This window comes from Oncorhynchus keta, chromosome 7 (assembly GCF_023373465.1).
Source record: "Oncorhynchus keta strain PuntledgeMale-10-30-2019 chromosome 7, Oket_V2, whole genome shotgun sequence".
Taxonomy (NCBI): Eukaryota; Metazoa; Chordata; class Actinopteri; order Salmoniformes; family Salmonidae; genus Oncorhynchus; species Oncorhynchus keta.
Genome location: NC_068427.1, coordinates 38,061,585 through 38,079,750, shown reverse-complemented (window position 1 = coordinate 38,079,750; position 18,166 = coordinate 38,061,585). Strand labels below are relative to the sequence as shown.

The following is an 18,166-nucleotide window of genomic DNA, read 5'->3' as shown; positions in this document are numbered from 1 at the left end:
GACCCCAATTTCATGGGACTCCATATTTCACAGAAGACAAGTTTAGGAACCACTGATCTAACCTGGCTCTGGGTCAAACAAACATCAATTGAACAACACATCAAGGACATTACAATTGGCCACAATGAATCAATTATGATTCACTATATCACCGCACTGTGTTCTGTCTTTGTGAAAATAAAATAATATTTTGATAAGAAGGGCCAACTCAATAGCCTACATCTTAAGATAACATATCTGTTTGAAGATGGGAGTCAATGAAGAAAAGTGGAATCTGGACCATCATTATAACAGAGCTCTGAATTTATTTGATAAAAAAGTTCATTTTAACTAGGTAGTTCTCATTTTACATCAATTTCCCATAAAACATATTTAACTTTCTTCTTGATAATTTAAAAAGTTGTATTAGTCATGCAGTTTCGCATTTCCCTTTTGAATTTTATCTTTCACAAAAATAACAAGAACACAATCTCATTGAACTCCAATGAAGCCGCTAAGTAGCCGAGGGAGGAAAAGCATCAACATGCAGCACTGTACACATTTGCATAGTACATTTCTCTTTTTCTCTAGATTAGTTTGTCCAATTATTTTCTCTTTACCAGCATGCCTTTATAGAATACAGCACTAACAGAAATCGAGCTATCTTGGCAACAGAAGAAGGTATTCGAAGAAAACAAATAAAATATGTTTTGATTTGTTTGGTTGGGGGTTTCTGATACATACCCTCTATTGGTGATCTATGCATAACTGGTAGCATACAGAGAGACATTCTCTGACATGAACCTCTATACAGAACTCCCTAGTCTGTACCCTTCACACTCTCTTCATATGACTAAACCTCTATAATTGTTCCTAACCATTTAGACCATAAAAACTATTAAATAAAATGCTACATTTTGAGGATATGTATATGGATAGGAGAGAAGCCCCTCCATTGCTACAGTACCCCCCAAAAAAGTTTAAAACAAGGCCTGGGTTAAGCAATAAGGCTTTGAACAATTCATTTGTCATGGTGTTTTGATATGCAATGCTTAGGAAAGTAAAATTGTTCATTAAAAAACAACATAATTTATTTTTAATGGCAAGGACATGGAAGACTTTTAAATGGGGCATTGAAAAGAAGAGCTGATGGTTGGCAAATAATTACAATTAATTGATTTTACTTATATATCGCCTTTCTAGACACACAAAGCGCTTTACATAGTAATTATGACCAAATGTTTGATGTTCGACTCACAATTTCTTTGTTTCATGAAATCAACAATATAACTTCATAGCAGACTGAATGAAGCGCTCTCATCCGCTTATGTGTTACTGTTGACTAAATGAATTGTTCAAATGAGACTGTCCTAAACAACAGTCACTCACTCAACTACAGTCTCATAGGGATTTTTCTGGCCTAACACATACATAACAGCACTGAATCATTATTCCATGACATACTGTATATTGACAAAAAGACATGCTGCCATTGATCATTCTAAACCAATGAAACGTCGGTCCAAGGACAGCTGTTACTTCTTTACTTGCCAAGCAGGACTTTCTTTGAATATATTACACTTGAATTCACAAGACCATTTAAAAGACAATAAAATATGATGCAAATGGAAATACAAGCATCACTATAACAGGCTGCTTGTACAGTAAATGGAATGTGGTATACCTCAATTCAAATGATCAATATTTCCCTGATTGGAAGTATATCCATCTATCCTTTGATCATTAGTCAATTATGAAACCCATTTAAAAAGTTAAAATTAAGCTCAATGGGCATATCATCCCTCTCTACTGTATATTTTATTCCTAGTCATGAGTACTAATGGAAAAACTTCAATTAGACTATTTCCTCTTGGTTACAGCATACTAAAAACTGACAGGAATAGTCCTCACACTAGAGTGTTAAGGTACTGTATATAACGAAGGGATGCACCCTTTCCTGTAAGAGCACAAGATATGAAACTTGCAACTGCCTTAATTTACTTAGCACATTTTTATTAGAAAAGTGTGATTAAGAACAAATTCTTATTTTCAATGACGGCCTACAAACAGTGGGTTAACTGCCTGTTCAGGGGCAGAACGACAGATTTGTACCTTGTCAGCTCGGGGATTTGAACTTGCAACCTTTCGGTTACTAGTCCAATGCTCTAACCACTGGGCCACCCTGCCGCCCCAATGGCATTAGCTAAGTATCATTGAGGAGAAGAAGGGGATAAAAGCCCTGGAAACTAGAAGATTCCGATTCAGGACCCCCCTAAAAAAAATCCCTCAACATTTTGACAAACAGGAACTTTGCCGACTCTGAGAAATTGTTTGTAGGCTACAGGACTGAAAACACTCAAATCCAAGACAATTTCAAACAACTTAGTGACATTAATTAAATATACAGTGCACTGACTCTGCTGCTATTGGCTCCTGGAAATGTGCAAAGAAGTTCTGTGCTGATCGAGGGACGTTTGACGCTGTCTGGCACTGGTTCGAGGCAGGTGTTGATGGGTCACCAAGACCACCACGACAGCTAGCCCTGCTAACACTGAGACAACAGGGAGTCGATGGCCAGACCACATGGTCACCCCTTTCACACCAACATGTCAAGCCTCTGCCATGTTAAAAAGAAGACAAGCCCAGAGTTGGCCCTTCCCTTAGAAAAAAAACATGGTGAAAATCTGCCCCTCATCCTATTTTTTGTCTCCCTCATAAGAAAAAGGCATAGAGATTAGATTTTTAGTTGGTCAATGTTCACGTTTTCACCGTGAACCAGTGCCAGAGGAAAAGCGAGGTACTAACACTTTATAAAAAAAGTTGGTTACAGTACAATTAAACTAGAGAGTGGTCGTGTGGCTGTGTCGTACCCACTGTGAAGGGAAGAGAGGCCTAAGTGACATAAGGGGGTCTTCAGCTCAAAGCCTGTGCCTTGAGTCATGGCTGTAGCTTCCGGGGGAGCCGTTACGGTTGCGGTGGGGCTTGTACGTGTCCTGATAGGGGTCATGATAATTCTCCTCCACCAGGGGGTAGTGGACCTGGTCCCGGCTGTGCTGCGAGCCGGAGGACAGGCGGTTACGGCTCTTCCTCTGCCGCTCATTGTGGTAGTTCTCATCTGATGGCGAGTGTTCTCCTGCTGTGTGATTGCTGTTCCTGTTTGTGTTTCTTTGACCCTGTTCAGAGAGAAAGAGAGGACATATTGTATACATTCAGCAGTTGACTATAGCATCAGCTTTTTCAAAATGGTATAATTGCTTTTTTTTATCCTGTAGTAGTGAGCAAAATGTTCTTGATAAATAGGCAGCAATCCGGTATCATAATCCTGTATCACTTCACTACTAATTCATACCATTTTCAATGAATTATTTACAACCAATTTGCCCAACAACTAGTCATAATTAGGGCTGTTAAGGTGACCGTATCACCACCAAACCAGCGGTCACAAGTCATGAAGGCAGTCAAATTCCACATGACCGCTTAGTCACCGTAATTAGGCTTCTCCAAGCTCTGATGCTGCTGATGGTCATTAGTAGCCTACCAAACTTGCTAACTGCCTGGTACTCAGCACTCTATTGTCCCTCTAATCACTCAATGCAAATGTTTTAGAAAATCGAATCAAACACTTCATGAGAGCTCATGTTGCGCAACATTTCTATAGGCTATACAATTTTACAAGAAAACAGAGTGATGGCCTCCACTAAAACGAGTAGCATCCCATCAGCCTTCTATAGGCTAGGCATACTATATTTCTTTCTCAACTTTCCTAATATTAAGCCAATTGTTTATCTTTACAACAGGAGTATAGCCTACCTGGCTGGCATGAAAATGAACCATGGGAAATGTGTCCTCCATTCGCTATTTAAGTGCATAGATTTGTATTTTTTCCTGCTGCCCCTGTTTCGAGACAGGTGCATGATAATGGTCCATTCTATATCAAAACACATTTCACACATATATTATTTAGTATATGTAAAGACAAGATTAAATGATGAGTGACAATATTAGCCTACCACTTCTGAATTCTATATTATCACTTGTGAATGATGCCCAGTATAAAAAACTGCATTTTTTTGCAACTTTTTCTAATCATAAAGGGGATGCCGCTGTGAAATTCGAGGCATTATCAAGTGCTTGTCAAATTGTGAATGAGAGACTGATGAAGTGTGAACAGCCTCCGCAAAAAAACAAAGCAGAAATCATGCCTTTCAAGCGACTTTTTTCAAATCATCATTAATCTCAACATGCAGCCTTACAATGTTTTAAAAATCAAAACATATAGCCCAACGTTTATAGAACAACTAAAGTTACATTAACAACAGAAAATTAAGCATATAGAAGTGCCTATTTCTTTGTTAACCACTCAACACAGAATAGCCGCATGTGTGCACTCCCTCAAATCATTTGGAGAAAATATATATATTTTGTTCAATTGTTTTCTTCATACAATCATTTAAAAAATATAATGTCACAGAATTCTAAGCAAATCTTGTCTGCTAAATGAACTAGTAGTAGCCCACAGCCATATGGCATAGCCAGACATAGCCAGACATAGCCTAACATAAGGTCAACTCAGAGTATGCTACTCTGTTCTTCTGAAATAGACTACATTTTGTTCATATCATGTTTATTTAGACCTGTCTAAAATAAATAATGGATGTATTGTGAAGGTGTAGGCTATAATACATGGATTTATTAGACTTGTTAACATGTATATGTTCCAAAGGTCTGCATCAGTGGCTTGTAAATCTATGTGCAGAAGACAGGAGATGCTAAATGTGTTTATGTTAATTAACAGTCAAATACCGTGAGACTGGCAGTTATTTACTTGACAATCACCAGCTGACAAAATGTTGTGACCGCCACAGCCCGAGATAATAGCTATTGCCACCGCATCTACTTTAACACTATAAGACCAGTTTCCCAGTCAAATAAGAGGGCAAATATCAGTCAAAGTAAGGTCAGGTTGATTCACCGGTTGGTTGACCAGCCCAGTTATAGCTGTGGGGTACGGAGAGAGGGCAGTGGATCCCAGGTTGCGGCCCAGCAGAGGGTTGAGAGGGGTGCTCAGGGAGGTGTGTGTTGCCCTCCAGTAGGCTTCCAGGTACTCTGCCAGGTGATCACATGCATCCTCCAGTTGATTCTCATCCAGAATGATGTCAAACATTTCCTAAGAGACAAGGGGAGAGGAGAGAGAGCGAAAGAGCGAGAGACAGGGAGAGAGGGAGAGAGGGGAGAGCAGAGAGACATTCTGACTTAGTGACTGAGGGATTGAGTTGCTGGTAGTAGCAGTTAACTGAGGGTTACTGTCCCTTATGGGAGGCCAGAGACCAGCAGTTGACAGGGTGTACTGAGGGTATATTGTTCCTTATGGGAGGCCAGAGACCAGCAGTTGACAGGGTGTACTGAGGGTATATTGTTCCTTATGGGAGGCCAGAGACCAGCAGTTGACAGGGTGTACTGAGGGTTACTGTCCCTTATGGGAGGCCAGAGACCAGCAGTTGACAGGGTGTACTGAGGGTATATTGTTCCTTATGGGAGGCCAGAGACCAGCAGTTGACAGGGTGTACTGAGGGTATATTGTTCCTTATGGGAGGCCAGAGACCAGCAGTTGACAGGGTGTACTGAGGGTATATTGTTCCTTATGGGAGGCCAGAGACCAGCAGTTGACAGGGTGTACTGATGGGTTGTTCCTTATATTGTTCCTTATGGGAGGCCAGAGACCAGCAGTTGACAGGGTGTACTGAGGGTTACTGTTCTTATGGGAGGCCAGAGACCAGCAGTTGACAGGGTGTACTGAGGGTATATTGTTCCTTATGGGAGGCCAGAGACCAGCAGTTGACAGGGTGTACTGAGGCCAGAGACCAGCAGTTGTTACCTTATGGGAGGCCAGAGACCAGCAGTTGACAGGGTGTACTGAGGGTATATTGTTCCTTATGGGAGGCCAGAGACCAGCAGTTGACAGGGTGTACTGAGGGTATATTGTTCCTTATGGGAGGCCAGAGACCAGCAGTTGACAGGGTGTACTGAGGGTATATTGTTCCTTATGGGAGGCCAGAGACCAGCAGTTGACAGGGTGTACTGAGGGTATATTGTTCCTTATGGGAGGCCAGAGACCAGCAGTTGACAGGGTGTACTGAGGGTATATTGTTCCTTATGGGAGGCCAGAGACCAGCAGTTGACAGGGTGTACTGAGGGTATATTGTTCCTTATGGGAGGCCAGAGACCAGCAGTTGACAGGGTGTACTGAGGGTATATTGTTCCTTATGGGAGGCCAGAGACCAGCAGTTGACAGGGTGTACTGAGGGTTACTGTCCCTTATGGGAGGCCAGAGACCAGCAGTTGACAGGGTGTACTGAGGGTATATTGTTCCTTATGTTGACCTTATGGGAGGCCAGAGACCAGCAGTTGACAGGGTGTACTGAGGGTATATTGTTCCTTATGGGAGGCCAGAGACCAGCAGTTGACAGGGTGTACTGAGGGTTACTGTCCCTTATGGGAGGCCAGAGACCAGCAGTTGACAGGGTGTACTGAGGGTTACTGTCCCTTATATTGTTCCTGAGGTATATTGTTCCTTATGGGAGGCCAGATACCAGCAGTTGACAGGGTGTACTGAGGGTATATTGTTCCTTATGGGAGGCCAGAGACCAGCAGTTGACAGGGTGTACTGAGGGTATATTGTTCCTTATGGGAGGCCAGAGACCAGCAGTTAACAGGGTGTACTGAAGGTTATTGTATACCTACCGGAGGGCACTGTGCTAGTTTGTCTGCTGCCACCAGCTGCACATTCAAGTGTTTGCTCTGGGATTTTCCTCTCGACTTGATCAACCGCTGAAGAACCTGTGGATAGTTTATATATTCACAGTGCTGGACTTGGACTGAAATAGGCTACGGTACACATTTTGGGTGCCGGTACTGTTCCTTTTTAGGTGCAGGAGCTCCACAATACTTTTAACATAATATTCTATAAGAGGAACAGGAGCCCAAGCTGTAGAACATTTTATGACAATCTCCTGCCCAAGTCAAGCACTGTATATATCAAGTCAGAAGAAAGCATCAACACAAATCAACATGGTCAGGGATGGAAATAGAAAAATGGCAAAACTTTGAATTCACCTTAAAAAAAATCTTATAAAAGCAGCAGAATTCATACATGTCAAAATGATTTTACTCTCGGAGCCTGTTTCCCTCCCATTTCCACCTTGGGGATGTAGCAAAAATAGAACCATTTGAGGATAAGGGGAAGCCTAAAACTTACTTTAGGAGAGGACACTTTAACATGCACGATGATAGGTGCTAAGGATGTCTTTATGAGCTGGGTTGGATGGTTGATTGTGTCAGCATCCAGGACCACCAGCTGTAAGGATCTGGCCAGCTCAAATATCCTCTCAATCTCACTCTGAACCTCCGCTGTGGGGAAACAGAACAGTGATCACAGATGGTGGATCAACAACCCTTTATATTGCCAAAATCGGAAGACATCAATTCCACAAATTCGGTGCAATACACACTTTATAGGATCTGATAAGTACAGTATGTACAGTACCAGTCAAATGTTTGGACACAACTACTCATTCAAGGGTTTTTCTTTATTTTTACTATTTTATACATTGTAGAATAATAGTGAAATACATCAAAACGATGAAATAACACATATGGAATCATGTTGTAACCAAAAGTGTTAAACAAATCAAAATATATTTTATATTTGAGATTCTTCAAAGTAGCCACCCTTGATGACAGCCTTGCACATTCTTGGCACACTCTTGGCATTTTCTCAACCAGCTTCATGAGGAATGTTTTTCCAACAGTTCCCACATATGCTGAGCACTTGATGGCTGCTTTTCCTTTACTTTGCGGTGCAACTCATACCAAACCATCTCAATTGGGTTGAGGCCGGGTGAGTGTGGAGGCCAGGTCATCTGATGCAGCACTCCATCACTCTCCTTCTAGGTCAAATAGCCCTTACACATCCTGGAGGTGTGTTGGGTCATTGTCCTGTTGAAAAACCAATGATAGTCCCACTAAGAGCAAACCAGGTGGGATAGTGAATTGCTGCAGAATGCTGTGGTAGCCATGCTAGTTAAGTGTACCTTTCATTCTAAATAAATCACTGACAGTTTCACCAGAAAAGCCCCCCAAACCATCACACCTCCTCCTCCATGCTGCATTATGGGAACCACACATGCGGAGATCATCCGCTCACCTACTCTGCGTCTCACAAAGACACGGCGGTTGAAACCAAATATCTCACATTTGGACTAATCAAACCAAAGAACAGATTTCCACCGATCTTCTTAGCCCAAGCAAGTCTCTTCTTCTTATTGGAGTCATTTAGTGGTGGTTTCTTTGCAGCAATTCGACCATGAAGACCTGATTCACACAGTCTCCTCTGAACAGTTGATGTCTGTTACTTGAACTCCGTTAAGCATTTATTCGGGCTGCAATCTGAAGTGCAGTTAACTCTAATGAACTTATCCTCTGCAGCAGAGGTAACTCTGGGTCGTCCTTTCTCACGAGAGCCAGTTTCATCATAGCGCTTGATGGTTTTTGCAACTGCACTTGAAGAAACTTTAAAAGTCCAGATTGACTGACCTTCATGTCTTAATGTAATGATGGACTGTCGTTTCTCTTTGCTTATTTGAGCTGTTCTTGACATAATATGGAATTGGTATTTTACCAAATAGGGCTATCTTCTGGATACCACCCACCTCTACCTTGTTAGAACACAACTGATTGGCTCAAACGCATTAAGAAGGAAATTAATTCCACCAATTAACTTTTAACAAGGCACACCTGTTAATTGAAATACATTCCAGGTGACTTACTTCATGAAGCTGGTTGAGAGAATGCCAAGAGTGTGCAAAGCTGTCATCAAGGCAAAGGGTGGCTACTTTGAAGAATCTCAAATATATTTTAATTTGTTTAACACTTTTTTGGTTACTAAATGATTCCATATGTGTTATTTCATAGTTTTTATGTCTTCACTATTATCATACAATGTAGAAAATAGCAAAAATAAAGAAAAACCCCTGAATGAGTAGGTGTGTCCAAACCTTTGACTGGTACTGTATAATTAAGCAATAAGGCACGAGGGGGTGTGGTATATGGCCAATATACCACAACTAAGGGCTATTCTTAAGCACAACGCCACGAGAAGTGCCTGGATACAGCCTTTAACAAACCCCCAATGTGCCTTACTGCGATTATAAACTGGTTACCAACATAAATAGAACAGTGAAAATAAATGTTTTGTCATACCCCTGGTATACAGTCAGATATACCACAGCTTTCAGCCAATCAGCATTCAGGGTTCGAACCACCCAGTTTATAATTTCCTTTTTAACATATACAAAACATCTGAGTGAAGAATAGCAGTATTCAGTGTCATCCAGATGATACCTAGGTTGGACCTGGTGTTGGATCTTTCGATGATGGCCCGCTTGCTGGGGTTGTTGAGCACTGACCTCTTGGCCAGAGCTATATCTGCTGTTACTCTCGTAATAGATATCCTAAATGCAACAGATTCAATGCATACAGAATATCACAAACCCACATGTAAAGTATGGCTACTACCATGTTTATAATCCTAGAGAAAGTGTTTTGTCAAAACAGGTGGTCAGATTATTTACTTTGGCAATTCAATGATCATGTATAACTGCTTTACATATCCTGAGTGTACAAAACATTAAGAACACCTGCTCTTTCCATGACTAAGACTGACCAGGTGAATATTAGCCTATGATATATTATCACTTGTGAATGATGCCCAGCATAATAAACTGCATTTTTTAAAAACTTTTTCTAAACGTAGTCGCACACCTCATGTTGTAAACAGATCTCTTCGTCGTCTGACGACGAGTATGAAATATCGGACCAATGCGCAGCGTGGTAAGTGTCCATGTTAATTTATTAACTGAACATACAAAATAAAATAACGAAGTGAATAGAAGAAACGAAACAGTTCTGCAAGGTGACATACACTACACAGAAAACACAGACACAGAAAATAATCACCCACAACCAAAATGGGGAAAACAGGCAACCTAAGTATGATTCTCAATCAGAGACGACGATCGACAGCTGCCTCGGATTGAGAACCATACTAGGCCAAACACAGAAATACAACATAGAAAAAAGAACATAGATTACCCACCCCAACTCACACCCTGACCAAACTAACACAAAGACATAATAAAGGAACTAAGGTCAGAACATGATACATGTAGCCTAGCCCATAGGCCTATATGTTTTGATAAGCTTTGTATCACAACTAAAGTGGCCAAATAACTTCTTAAAATTAAGCACATGAATCCGCTTTACAAGGCGGTTAGAGGCTAACTGGCATACATAAACAGCGCATGAGCTTCAAATTTGGGAAAGAACATTTTCACCATAAAAATTCACCTTTATAATTAAAGCATTACATGCATAATCGCATTTGAGGTCACTTTTGATAATGGTGTTTTCCTGCTAATGGAACATTTGTATTTATAGCCTACTGTCATGTGTGCATTTCTGCGCTTATTATGTGAAGAAATAGCCTAATAGTTTAATACAAAACATTAAGAACACCTGCTCTTTCCGTGACAAAGACTGACCAGGTGAATCCAGGTGAAAGCTATGATCCCTTATTGATGTCACTTGTTAAATCCACTTCAATTGGGAGTGCTACGCAATATTAGGAAGGTGTTTACACTGAGTATACCAAACATTAGGAACACCTTCCTAATATTGAATTGCACCCCCAATTGGTTGGGGCATGGACTTTAAAAGCCGTTGAAAGCATTCGACAAGGATGATGGCCCATGTTGTCTCCAATGCTTCCCACAGTTGTGTCAAGTTGGCTGGATGTCCTCTGGGTGGTGGATCAGTCTTGATACACACAGGGAAACTGTTGAGGGTGAAAAACCCAGCAGCGTTGCAGTTCTTGACACACTCAAACCTGTGCACCTGGCACCTACTACCATACCCCCTTCAAAGGCACTCAAATATTTTGTCTTGCCCATTCACCCTCTGAATGGCACACATACACAATCCATGTCTCAATTGGCTCAAGGCTTAAAAATCCTTCTTTAACCTGATCCTCCCCTTCATCTAAACTGATTGAAGTTGATTTAACAGGTGACATCAATAAGGGATCATAACTTTCACCTGGATTCACCTGGTCAGTCTATGTGATGTTTTGTACATTCAGTGTATTTTCCGCACTAGCTTATAGTAGTTTGCATAGGTGCCATGAGCAGCTGAGTGCCTGATGCTACAGTAAGCAGGCAGAGTGTTAGTGCAATATGAAGGGATAGGGTTGACAGTACGCAGGGACAGGGATAGTGCTGACAACACAACTCCTCACCTGCCATCAAACCTGTGCTTCAGGAAGTCAAAGAGCGCTTTCTGCATCATGTCTGTCACCTGCACACGCAGAGCCAGGAAGAGCAGCAGAGCATGGCAGAGGAGAAAGTTAGGAAAGGATGGAGAAAAAGAAGGGAAAGAGAAAAAGTGAGGTTGAGAAAGAGAGGGAAAGTGAAAAGGGTTGCGATGGGTAACGATGCTTCGTGGGTGTCAGTGGTTGATGTGTGCAGAGGGTCCCTGGTTCGAGCCCGACGAGGGGACGGACTAACGTTATACTGTTACAGTTACATGAGCTGAAATGTTCCATATGCACAAAAAAACGTATTTCTCTCAGGTTTTGTGCACACATTTGTTTACATCCCCTGATAATGAACATTTGAGCCTTTGTCGAGATAATTCATCCACCTGACAGGTGTGTCTTATCATGAAGCTGATTAAACACCATGATCATTACACAAGTGGGGACAATAAAAGGTCACTCTAAAATTGGCGATTTTGTCATATTACACAATGCCACAGATGTCTAAAGTTCTGAGGGACCATGCAATTTTCATAATGACTGCAGGAATGTCCACCAGAGCCATTGCCAGAGAATTCAATGTTCATTTCTCGACCATAAGCCACCTCCGATGAAGTTTTAGAGAATTTGGCAGTACGTCCAACCGGCTTCACAACCCGCAGACCACTTGTAACCACGCCAGCCCAGGACCTCCACATCCAGCTTCTTCACCTGCGGCATCATCTGAGGGGAGGCGGGGCGGGGTGCTGAGGAGTATTTCTGTCAGTAATAAAGCCCTTTTGTGGGGAAAAACTCATTCTGATTGGCTGGGCCTGGCTCCCCATTGGGTGTGCCCCTTCCCAGTAATGTGAAATCCATAGATTAGTGCCTAAATAATGTATTTCAATTGACTGATATCCTTATATGAACTGTAACTCAGCAAAATCTTTGAAATTGTTGCATGTTGCGTTTATATTTTTGTTCAGAATATTTCATGGCAACGTTAAAACATTTTCTTTTACATTTCACAAGGGACATTTTTAGAGGAAAAAGGATGTTCGGTAAAGCTCTCTTGACATTGAGCATTAATAACAACAGCATCATGCTGTTCACACAAGTCAGTGTAATTGGATGGTTTGGACCAATAGACACATCTCTGTAAATTGGGGGAAAAAATCACATTAAGAAGAAGAAATTGTGCCTCCATTCCATCCACTTTTGCATAAATTATCTTGTTTATATTTTTACACTGTATTATCACCCACACACACACACACACACACACACACACACACACACACACACACACACACACACACACACACACACACACACACACACACACACACACACACACACACACACACACACACACACAGAGCTTCTTCTGGTGCTGTTTATCTCTGTGTTTCTAATTTCAAGCCATGCTCTACTTTTTCAGACTGATGTGTTTTACCCAGAAGGTTGTTACCACAGCAACACCGTGGCGCGGCAATGAGGACCGACGATGATCCTGGCTCCCCACTTCCCCCATACATATCAAGGAAAAGATGTTGCCCTCCTTTTTCTGCAAACCCTCATTGGTGGTTAGTTACCAATGAATGGATAAGCCAGACATAGCTGTTATTTTTGGATAGCTCCAAATATCTACTCTGACAATGAACGGGGGAGTTATTCACTGTCAGTGAACCTCTTCAATGAAGCTGCATCTCAACCACTAGTCTTCACGTTGACGCCCCTCAATATAGATTCCAAAAGGGAGAGCTGGGAATTGGAGTCACTGTATGGCACACAACCAAATATTGCAGTTGTTCTGGATAGCTGTATTGGAGGCCGAATAAAACACTTTACAAGAGACTGAAAATATTATTGTCATGATGCCTACCTCATATCCCTTCAGGGACGGTCCTACCAGGACCACTGGTCTCATGGAGGGGACCACGTCATAGGGAGGGATGTTTTCAGTCTGTAGCAGAGGTCAAGGGTTAGAGGGAGCACAGACACAGCAACAGTAACATGCCATTCACCATTATGTCCTTTTATTAAGTATTATTTAATACCAAGAAAGTGTATCTGTGGAATTACAGTGTTACAACAGTGTTACAACACAGGTACAAAATAATGAGTATAACAGTAGCTGGATATATTACTGTCAGCCATTAAGTTATGCTATTAAGACATTGGGACGTTTCTGTTTTACTTCCTGATAATGTGCTGGAAAAGTGTTATAATTAAAATACTGCCAGCAGATCATTTTTAAAGATGAGCCATCTAATTCATTTATGCAACTCCTATTTTTCTTTGGTCAATCAATTTAATAGCATCATTAAGCCCTGGTACTTTCCAGGGCTGGAATGAAATAAAAGAAGACAGGTCTACATGGTATTAAAGTGAGATCAATCAGGTCTGCAAAGACACTTCATAGTATTTATTCCTAAGATATTAATTGGGGTGAATAAAGTCCAACCTATTAGTTAGTCGGTATGCCTAAAATAAAGATTGAAACGCTGATATGGAGGATGCCATTGCACCTAGATGAATAACACAGTAATATATATAATCCAGTATATGATTAGTCTAGGTGCAGCCAGATTCTGTGTGGTGACAGATCTTGGGGTTTACCTGTGGATGGATTAAAGTGAATAAAACATGTTATTACTACTCACCACTTTCTGCTTCTGTTTTCCTGTAAAAATGAGAAAACAACTGATAATTGCCTATGAACGCCAGGCAAGAAACATAATACAATATACAGTACAACACTTTAGAGAGATACCTTTTCAGTACTCCTCTAATACTGATGGAAATATTTCAAGAGTACAATAATGGATGCAAATACCTTATCACACAAGTAAATGAAGTACTACATATACAGTATGTAGACAGTATATTAGTGGTCAAAACACTTGATTTATTTGTTGCTTCTATTCCAAACCTTCCTTTGCAGGTGACAGCCTTGGTTACACTTGTTAAGTGAGTCTGCTAAAGCCTTTGGTAAGTTGCATTATCCTTTAAAAGTGTTTATTTTTTGACATTTTTTTTTATAAATTCAAATTAAGAGAGTAATATTTCAATTTATGTTAAGATGGATATAAGATGGAGCAAATCCTTATATTTGGATAAAGCATCTCTCATCTTAACTTGTCATCAAACCATAACATTTTGCCCAACAGGGTTTGGGCTATAGGGTTATGTTTGCCTTAAAGCAAACTCAATGCTTGAACATAATGCTTGTCCATAATCCTCTTGGAGGAAGAGGAAGAGGAGGAGGAGTGGACTGAGAGTGCATGGCTCACCTCATTCCAGTCCAATAGAACGTGCATGGCACATTCTGGAAGACACAAAGATCGCACAACTCCACATTCCATCCACCCAACCTCCAGACACTGTTCCCTATTTTCACATATTAACTTACTCTAAAAGTTTGTATTGAGCAGCTGCAGCATTTTGAAGTAATTCGATTTTTCTCATAAGAGTAGAACAATGTCATTGAGTACATATACTCTGATAACCATTCAGTTCATAGTTCACTAATGTGAAGTGACCGACAGTTCGTCTAACACTGGATTTCATATGTTAATAAACATATAATAAACAATAATAATAATACATATATAATAATAGTTCATAAACAACACACTGAGCAACAATGATATGGTATGTTAGAGACAAGGACAATTAGATCATAGTTTTGAATGATAAATGAATAATTCTGACAAACGGGTAGGGAGGCTCGACCTGGAGAGACGCTCTTCCCCTAATAGGCTTCTGTCTGGAGGCTCACCTGCAGAGGGAGGGTTGGATTTGAACCCGCCTGAAACCATGTCTCCTAGACTGGAGGAGGAATTCCCACTGGACTTACTGTAAGGCACAAAGGATAATAGACAGAGATAGAGAGAAGAAACATTAATGTGGAACACAGACAGATAGTCTCATCCATCACGGGAGTCCCACACAACTCCCATCCTCAGGAGAAACAGGGTAAATAACAGAGTTCTCTGTCTTTAATCAGTCATTTTATTGTTACTTTAGACATCCTTGGTGTTTTAATGTTATTTAATTATTCTCTGTTATTTCCTTTTGCTTGTTTTTATCCCTTTCATTTCATTATTTGTTACTGTAAAGTTTGTTACAGTTTTAAATGCACTTCTAAACTATAGTTTGATTTGTGTCCATGTTGAATATTTAGCATTAGAATAGAATGGTCTTCCAGTAGAATGGATGAATACTATAAATACATTCTAGAATAGATGAGTATTGACAACACATTGTTCCAGGAATTGTGATAACAAAGGGGCTGGGGTTAAAGAGGCTAATATATAATTTATGAGCAGTGATTGTCTTGGAGATAATATCTATTGAGGCACTATGTGAGATGACATACCCACTGTTTTACCACAATTGTTTCATAAACGTAACCCTCGGCAACATGAGGCCAACGCTGAAGTGTCCTTTAAAGTAGACAACAAAGAGTTAAAACAGAGCTGAATGACTCAATAGTGGGAGAATGACTATTCTCTCTGTCATAGTCGGCAATGAGGAAACTTATATAAAATGATGCATATCATCTCTTTCATATTAGTGTCACCAATATGTTATTATGAGTAAACCACCCTAGTTACAACAGAGCCACACCTGCAGTAGGTGGCCTCTCATCAGATCCACCCATGTCGCTTTCCCTCTTCAGTAACCTTTTATAATACTTTTACAAATGCTTAATTAAGTTGTTTATAAATAGTTGATTAATGCTTATTCAGGACATTTCTTAGAAACAGTTATCCCCTCTCCAACCCACAACCCACCCCTCAACACCCCAACCAACCCCCCCAGACCCTAAATTCACCCTCCAACACAGCCCCTCTACCCAACCAACACAATCAAACCCCTAAACCCACCCTCCAAAACACAGCCCCTCCACTCAACCAACCCCCCCCACACCCTAAACCCACCCTCCAACACAGCCCCTCCACCCATCCAACCAACCCCCAGCCCCTAAACCCACCCTCCAACACAGCCCCTCCACCTATCCAACCAACCCCCAGCCCCTAAACCCACCTTCCAACACAGCCCCTCCACCCAACCAAACCCCCCCAGACCCTAAACGCACCCTCCAACACAGACCCTCCACCCAACCAAACCCTCCCAGCACCAGTTCAGCCCATTTGCCCAAACAAGCCCACCCACTCAGTAAACTTCTCACGCCCCAGCCCCTGCCCAGCCCCTGCCCAGCCCCTCAACCAGGGCCTTACCCGTAAGAGCGTGTACCTCTCTTCTGCTCCTGCTGTAGACGGATGTTCTCTAGTTTCAGAGGGCTGGGGATGAATCCGATCTCACAGCCCTCCTTCACCAGCCGGCCGATCCACCAGTCATTACTGTACTTCTGTAGTGGACAAGACAACATTAAACAACACAATGAGTGAAGTGAGTGTGTGTGTGTTTGTTATACACTGACATGTACACTCATTGCTGTACGTCTGTAGTGGACAAGACAACACAAAACAACAGAACAGAAGACAGTGTGCAAAACTCCACAGAAAAATACACACTATATGTGGCTGTGGGCAAAGCCACACAAAGCGAATGTCTTAGAACAGAAGTGTGTAACAATTCATAGACATACAGTCTAAAGGCTCTAGCCTTTTGGGGGCCTGTCATGCCAAATAGTGTCCCCCTCTGCGTCACAATGGGATTCGATGAGTTCTAGCTTCTGTTGCTAGGTCTGTTGCTAGAACTTGCAACATGAATTTGAACACTTTGTTTGTAAACTATTTGCCATCTGTCAACGATGGCTTTACAGTGGTGGGGTGTTGGACTGATCTTGTTGATCATGCTGCAAACAGACTAAATGATGAAAACGCTACTGGCAGCAGAATCCAATACAGCAGAGAGTTCCTACTACAATGCAACTCAAACACGGACGTGATAGACATCCCAATGACCCATCTAATCCCTGACTGTCTGCGAGTGGATTACAAACCCAAATGCAAACGTAGAAAACATGGGGCAATCAGACAAAGAGTTACGTGCTGATCAATGCCCTGTCACTGAGGGTTAAAGTGGATGAGCTGTCAGCGAATTTTTGCTTCCAACACGAATACCGGGAGGCCTGTTTGCTGGCGTTTACTGAGACTTGGCTGGATAACAGTCCCGGACAGGGAAATGGAGCCTGGTCAGAGTGGACCGTGATCTGACAGTTACAGGGAAATGGAGCCTGGTCAGAGTGGACCGTGATCTGACAGTTACAGGGAAATGGAGCCTGGTCAGAGTGGACCGTGATCTGACAGTTACAGGGATCCTGGTCAGACCGTGAGTCACAGGGAAATGGAGCCTGGTCAGAGTGGACCGTGATCTGACAGTTACAGGGAAATGGGGCCTGGTCAGAGTGGACCGTGATCTGACAGTTACAGGGAAATGGGGCCTGGTCAGAGTGGACCGTGATCAGGGAAATGGAGCCTGGTCAGAGTGGACCGTGATCTGACAGTGACCTGGTCAGTCTGACAGTTACAGGGAAATGGAGCCTGGTCAGAGTGGACCGTGATCTGACAGTTACAGGGAAATGGAGCCTGGTCAGAGTGGACCGTGATCTGTGGGAAATGGGGCCTGGTCAGAGTGGACCGTGATCTGACAGTTACAGGGAAATGGAGCCTGGTCAGAGTGGACCGTGATCTGACAGTTACAGGGAAATGGGGCCTGGTCAGGGAAATGGGGCCTGGACCGTGATCTGACAGTCACAGGAAATGGGGCCTGGTCAGAGTGGACCGTGATCTGACAGTTACAGGAAATGGAAATGCCTGGTCAGAGTGGACCGTGATCTGACAGTTACAGGGAAATGGAGCCTGG

The 18,166-nt window shown here is 42.0% G+C and overlaps 1 protein-coding gene and 1 long non-coding RNA gene across 3 annotated transcripts in view; both read right to left on the bottom strand.

Annotated features, from left to right (window-relative positions):
* Positions 1 to 285: 285 nt before the first annotated feature.
* Positions 286 to 18,166, bottom strand: part of LOC118386349 (voltage-dependent L-type calcium channel subunit beta-4-like) — an 89,286-nt gene continuing 71,405 nt past the window's right edge. For both annotated transcript variants that reach the window (XM_052522734.1, XM_052522735.1), the window contains 10 exons: positions 16,576 to 16,706; positions 15,111 to 15,187; positions 13,993 to 14,012; positions 13,212 to 13,292; positions 11,330 to 11,388; positions 9,379 to 9,488; positions 7,235 to 7,386; positions 6,721 to 6,816; positions 4,952 to 5,146; positions 286 to 3,152 (listed from right to left, as the gene is read on the bottom strand). In XM_052522734.1, the coding sequence (XP_052378694.1) occupies positions 2,898 to 3,152; positions 4,952 to 5,146; positions 6,721 to 6,816; positions 7,235 to 7,386; positions 9,379 to 9,488; positions 11,330 to 11,388; positions 13,212 to 13,292; positions 13,993 to 14,012; positions 15,111 to 15,187; positions 16,576 to 16,706 (1,176 nt within the window). In that variant the 3' untranslated portion in view covers positions 286 to 2,897. The remainder of the gene's footprint in view (positions 3,153 to 4,951; positions 5,147 to 6,720; positions 6,817 to 7,234; positions 7,387 to 9,378; positions 9,489 to 11,329; positions 11,389 to 13,211; positions 13,293 to 13,992; positions 14,013 to 15,110; positions 15,188 to 16,575; positions 16,707 to 18,166) is intronic.
* On the bottom strand, positions 5,251 to 6,502 carry LOC127931146 (uncharacterized). Its single transcript, XR_008139927.1, has 3 exons — positions 6,360 to 6,502; positions 5,855 to 6,239; positions 5,251 to 5,617 (listed from the first exon to the last, which is right to left on the bottom strand). It is a non-coding gene; the product is annotated as an uncharacterized LOC127931146 (long non-coding RNA).